The 6,492-nt window shown below is 41.5% G+C and overlaps 1 protein-coding gene across 1 annotated transcript; it reads right to left on the reverse strand.

Annotated features, from left to right (window-relative positions):
• Positions 1–4,095: 4,095 nt before the first annotated feature.
• Positions 4,096–5,493, reverse strand: LOC125487784 (probable G-protein coupled receptor 139). Its single transcript, XM_048620051.1, has 2 exons — positions 5,424–5,493; positions 4,096–5,024 (listed from the first exon to the last, which is right to left on the reverse strand). The coding sequence occupies exons 1-2, from the start codon at positions 5,491–5,493 to the stop codon at positions 4,096–4,098; spliced, it is 999 nt and encodes a 332-aa protein (XP_048476008.1).
• Positions 5,494–6,492: the final 999 nt, after the last annotated feature.

Here is a 6,492-nt window from a genome sequence, read left to right on the forward strand (position 1 = left end):
TAGCTCTAAAATCTGAGTGGCCCAAATCTGAGGAAGGTTCTCTCCATCCAAAATGTTAACACTTATATCTATCCACAGATGTGCCTGACCTGCTGAGCTTTTCTAACAATTTCTATGATTGCCCTGGTAAGCCTTCAGCGACAACTTTTCAGTCTGACTGGGTTAATGAGGCAGATGAGGGCTTGTCCCAGTCACAAGAAACAGGAGCTTGGTTCTCTATTGAGGATCACTTTCAGCTCAAATCATATTCACATTCAAATGTCTAAAGAGGATCTAAACCCAGACCTAAAATTGACCTCAGTCCTCCTGGTCAACTAATTTTGGTAATGGGCCAAAACACTTAGTATCACAGCTAATGTTTTGTAAGTTTATTTTCTGTTCTTCTATTGAGGAAAAATAAAACATGAATATGGAATTCCTAACACAGCATCCACAAGTTCTGCATGACAAAATAGTAATAACGTCAGTGAGCTAAGAATAGAAACATAGAAAATAGGAGCAGGAGGAGTCCATTTCACACTTCGAGCCTGATCCTCCATTCATCACGATCATGGATGATTGTCCAAATCAATTGCCTAAAACTGCTTTCTTCCCATGAGCTTTGATCCAATTTGCCCAAAATGCAATATCTAGCCGCCTCTTGAATATATTAATTCAGAACAGTCGAACATTTTGCTGAGATACGCTCAAATTCCATCCAAGGCAGATGGTAAATTTTTCAATTCAGTAAAATATAGAATCAAAAAACAAACTTCATGGTGCCCAAACCTTTGGCTTAAAACCCCATCTGGTTTACTCATAAATGTCAGAAAACTAAATGCGCATTCTTTACCAGGTCTGCCCTGTTCATGACTGCAGACCAACAGTAATGTGCTTGAATCTTAACTGCCCTCTGAAATGGCTTTAGGAAGCATCTCAGTTGTCTCATATTCAGGGCAATTAAAGAGGGGTAATAAATGCCGGCCTAGTCAGTGACACTAACATGCCATGAATAAAATAAACCCCTGATTAAACTTGTTGAACTGGGCACTTGCCATCGACTGAATTTCAGTTTGGGTCATCTGGAGTTTTGTTGGACATAGAGGTTTTGTGGTGCTTTGCTCTCCTGTGTAAGTGAAAGAATATTTTATTGAACGTGTTGATATGAGGTCACAAAGTCAATATATTAAAAGTAGGAGGCATATTCCTACACAAAATTCTTAAGAAATGGCTTCATGATTGCTGATTTTGCCATCAATAAGAGGGGCAAACTCCATTCATGACCACCCAAAACTCAACACCTTCCCCACAACGCTTCCTCAAGACCGAAAGTCTGTATCCACTTGGTCCTCGCTGTATCTGCTAATGAGAATGGGTCTTGTTTATCTAACCACGTAATCTTGCACACTGCTTCCAAATCTCTGCTCGAGCTTCTTCATCTTAAGATAAACAATTCCAACAACGTCAACCGAAACTTGCAGCTAAAGTCTCTCACTGCTGGAACGAGGACTTGGTGTCACTCCTACACCAGTCACTAAAAGTAAACATGCAGATGCAGTGGTGAAGAAGGCAAATGGTATGTGGCCTTCAGAGTTAGAGGGTTGGAGAACAGGAGTGGAGATGTTTTACTGCAATTGTGCAGTTCCTAAGTCAGACCGCCGGGAGCGTTCCGTGTTCAGTTATGACCTTGCTATCTGTGGACGGACAGAATGGAACACCGACAGTGTGGAAACAGGCCATTCAGGCCAACAAATCCACACAAACCCTCTGAACTGCATTCCAACCAGACTCACCACCCCACCCTATCCTTGGAAACCTACAATTCCCATGGCAAATGCACCTAACCTACATTCTTGTATGCTATGGGCAATTTAGTATAACTGATCCACGTAAAATGCACATCTCTGAATGTTGGGAGGAAACCATAGCACCCAGAGATAACCCACGCAGACGCAGGGAGAATGTGTAAATTCCGCAAACACAGCTGCCCAAGGCTGGAATTGAACACGGGTCCCTGGTTCCGTAAAGCAGCAGTGTTAACCATTGAGTCACTGTGCCTCGCCACTGAGCCTCGCCACTGAGACGCCGTGCCACCACATATTCTGCCAATAGAGTAAATGCAAGGAATGCGTAACAGACTGATTCGTACAATAACAAAACTGATGTATGAAGAGAGATTGGATTGGTGAGGAGTTTTGAAGAATGATTTTGGGTGAATTTCATCGAAACTGAAGTAATTCTACCGGGATTAAACAGGACAAACGCAGGAATTATGTTCCTGGTTATGGGTGCTTTCGAACTAGGGTGATCATGTGGGATATTTAAGGGGTAGGCCATTCAGAACTGAAATGAGGAGAAATGTCTTCAGCGAGAGAGTGGTGAGCATTTGGAATTATCTGCCGCATGAGAGAGTTGAGTTTTGAATATTCAATATTTTCAGGAAAGGGCTAGATATAGCTCTTGGGCGATCTTATTTATGGACTGTTAACACAGACACCCTGTTAACGTCCTGGGGACCTGGGATTAAATCCCACCATGGCAGACGGTGGACTTTGAATGCAATTAATACGTTGAATAAAGAATCTAGTGATGGTTGTGAATCCACTGTCGACAGCTGGGAATGGCACATCTGGCTCACCAACGTCCTATCAGGAAGTAAACTTTCATCCTTACGTGGCATCGTCTATGTGTGACTCCAGACCCACAGCATTGTGGATGACTCCCAACTGCCCTCTTGGCAATTAGGGGTGGGTAATAAAGACAGACCTAGCCAGCAACAATCTCATCCTTTGAATGAATGAAGAAAACAAAATCAATTGCAGCCCCTGTCTCCTTAGTCTGGGTTGGTATGAGGGTGGGGAAGAGGGAACACACGGTAGAATCGCAATTGACGTTGATTTCCCCCCTCCCTCGTTACACCGGAGTTATGGTGTCTACAGGACATGGACACAGCTGGTCAAGAAAATGACGTGCTACTCCCTCGAGGACAATTTGGGATGGACACTTGGTGATATCCTTGCCATCAATGCTGGCGTCAATTCAACCAGATGTGAGTGAGCACTGTGGATTGAAAGTGAACTTGCAAACATCGCTGAATGTATAAACTTATGAAATAGGTGCATTACCCTCAAGCCTGCTCCACCATTTGATAGGATCAGGGCTTACCTGCTTGTGTTTCAAATTACATCTTTCCAATTTTCGTTTAATTTCCTTTGCTAGCAAGAATGTATCGACCTTGATTTTTAAAATATTCAATGACACACCTCCAAACTCACAACTGCCTTCTGATAAGCGTTCCAAACTTGCACAATCCTCAAAGGCAACAAAAATTCGCCTTATATTTGGAAGGGCCAACCTAATGTTAAAACAGTGCCACTGCTCAGGCTGCCAGCCCCTCCGTCTGCACTCTCCTACAAGAGGAAACACACATTCCATCCGCAGCTTGTCAATACTGTTTAAGATCTTACATGCTTTGACAGATTGGAAGAATGTCATATATGCTCGGAGCCACATCAGGAATTAATGTTAGGGAGCATTTTTCTTTCCAAAGAAAAGTGATTTTGTATTTCTCATCTTAAGAAGAAGAGCTGCAGATGGCCATGTATTCTCTCCAACCTGCAAAACCATTGCCACTTGCACGTCCCATTTCTAATAGAACACTGCTCTGAAGTGAAATTCTGATCTCGCAGTAATCCAGTTCAGCTGTAAAGACCGCAGATAATGGCAGGAAAGTCAGGAAATAATTCGCATTTCAGGCAGCATCAGCGGGAAAAGAAAGTCAACTTTTCAGTCCGATGCTAAGTTGTCAGTATTTTATTTCACATATTCTGACCATCTCCCTATGTCACATGAAATTGAGAAACCCCACTCCCAGTAGTCCAACAGCTGAGATCGATAGCTTCTTCCATTTATATCCATGGCACTGGGTGAAATCTGTCTGAGCTTTTCACTAAAACAGTTTTGTTTTTGGAGACCAATTCATGAATTGTCCACACGGCAAACCTTGCAAGAAATTGATTTTTTGGACAGAATTAATCAGACTGAATACTCCATCATGCTGATAAATTAGTTCATTCCCCTGCGGTGACCTTAGGGCACCAGAACGTTAAGTGCAATTTATTTCTCAAATTTCATACCATTCCACCTACTCCACAGTTGAGTAATTTGCTTGAACGGGTATGTGATTGCATTCTTTAGCTCTTGTCTGAATTTAACCTGGATGACAGCATAAATACCTGTGTTAGTGCAGGAGCTGAGGAGTTGCAGCATCTTCGCTGTGCGATCTGTGATAAAGCATGGGTCTGTGTAGGAGTTGTAATATCGGATATCTGTAATTCGTGCATAAATATTGTACACAACCTGGGTCACCCACAACAGCACAAAGCTGACCGATATACTGAACAGCAAAACGATGGATTTTCGCCGGTTATCCGTCTCCACATCCTTATGCGTCTCTCCACATTTTTGACCACGGAGACTCCTACGGATTTGACTGCTCACTAAAATACGCCTAACAGTCAGCACATTGAAAAGCAAGATGAGAAAGAACGGTACACAAGGGGTTAAAATGTAATTGATTATTTCAAATGCAGCCCATGCAGGGGAATTGAAATAACTCGGTTTATGGGTGCAGCCCCATGGAATATTATCAATAATGGATCGTGGCACATACATAAAATACCAGGGTAAAGACTCCAGGCAGCCCAGCACGGTCACGGTACCTAGAATTCCTGCTGCAGTCCTCTCGGTGCAAAATTTTACTTTCAATCTCTCATGACAAATGGCCACAAATCGGTCAAAAGTGAATGTGACTGTGAACCAGACAGAAATCACTGTGGAGGCTGACCCCAGGGCAGAAAGAACACTACACATAGGAGTAATTTTCACGAATGAATTCGGAAAATAAATTGGAACAGTGATCCACAATATGGCATCAAAGACAACGACAAGGAGATCAGCCACTGCCATTCCAATCAAGTAATAAGTGATGCACTTGGAGAGACCACACTTTCCTCGGGACAGGATCATTATTGCCACCAAGTTAACTGTGAGGGAAAACATTGAAACAGAAGTAAATATTTCCATAAAATGTCCTGAATCAAAGAACAATGTGGTAGAACCTCAGGCAAAATGTCCAGCTATGATGTTGCATGACAGGTGTAAAGACATTTACTGCATGCTTTCCTATAATTACAAGATTGAAACACGATTACCAACAGTATATTTTGGAATCCATAGTACAAATAAATAAAGCAAGCAAAGTAGGTTTATAGTCCATCATTAAGGGCGAAATGATTTACCTTGAAGAATGTAGAAGCAGATATAATTTCTGCATTTAATGATTAGAAAAGATGTTTGAGCAAAATACACAGTGATAAGTAATGATAATTAATCAACAAAGTCATCACCAGTTGGCATCAGGAACACTTGCGATAATAGCTTACCAGGAAAACCAATGATTGAAATAATTGGAAAGAAAACATCTTCTATTTGCCATACAATTGGATACGCCATTTTTGAGATTAGCATCAACTCCAGTTGCTTTGGGGTTCACACTTCTGGCAGGAACTGTGAACTGATCCATTCCAATCAATCCTGATTTATGTAGAGGGTAAGCCTCCAGTGACATAATTACATTGACATCGCTATTAGTAACAGTAACTTGAACAAACAAGTTGAATCAACATGTTTCTCTCTGATGTGATTTTTGTGGTGGACAAAACACAATCACTTCAAAATTCAGAAGTCAACATTAATTCCACCATTATGCTATGAAGGTAAAAATGCATGCAGAAGTGACCAATCTCACACATAATGAATACCTTCATTTAAACTTCCTTGTAAACCATGCGCTGGTTTGATTCAGTTAACTTAATCCTTTCTGCTCTGGAAGGTGCACAGAATCGAGAAACACAGATTCCTTCTGGTTCTGCAGATTCCCAGTTAAAAATACAAACTTCAGTTCTGTAATGACATTGAAGTCTGTTTCTCCATTTGAGGTGGTGGGATCCCGAGAGTTCATTGTCTGACAACTGGTTGGTGAAGGTATAATTTAGAAGTCAATCTTTACTCAGTTTATGATTTATTTGTATGTTGGAGAATTGCGGATGTACATATCCTTACTCTGAAACCCAGCTCCAATGCCAGTACATGACTCATTTTGCAATGAGACAATTCATGACCACTTCACTCATCCCAACCCTCACGCTAACCCTAATCCAAACCGCAACCCTAACTGTACACTGAAGTCTATTTTGTACAATTAACTAAGAAATGTAGTATGCTCTTTCGTCCTCTGCCTCGTCATTAACATTTTAGGATTGTGGTTCAATGTAGCCTGAGAGGCAAGTTTTTGCCATTTTACTTTTTTTAAATTCACTCGTGGGACTTGGGCACCACTGACTGTTTAAACATTTATCGCCATCCGAAAATATCACTTGAGAAAGTGCTGGTCAGCTGGCCCTGCACTGCAGCAGTCTGTGTGCAGTTTTAATATCTGTTTTCCCCATCTTT

Source organism: Rhincodon typus, chromosome 45, assembly GCF_021869965.1.
Source record: "Rhincodon typus isolate 14 chromosome 45, sRhiTyp1.1, whole genome shotgun sequence".
In the NCBI taxonomy this organism is placed as follows: domain Eukaryota; kingdom Metazoa; phylum Chordata; class Chondrichthyes; order Orectolobiformes; family Rhincodontidae; genus Rhincodon; species Rhincodon typus.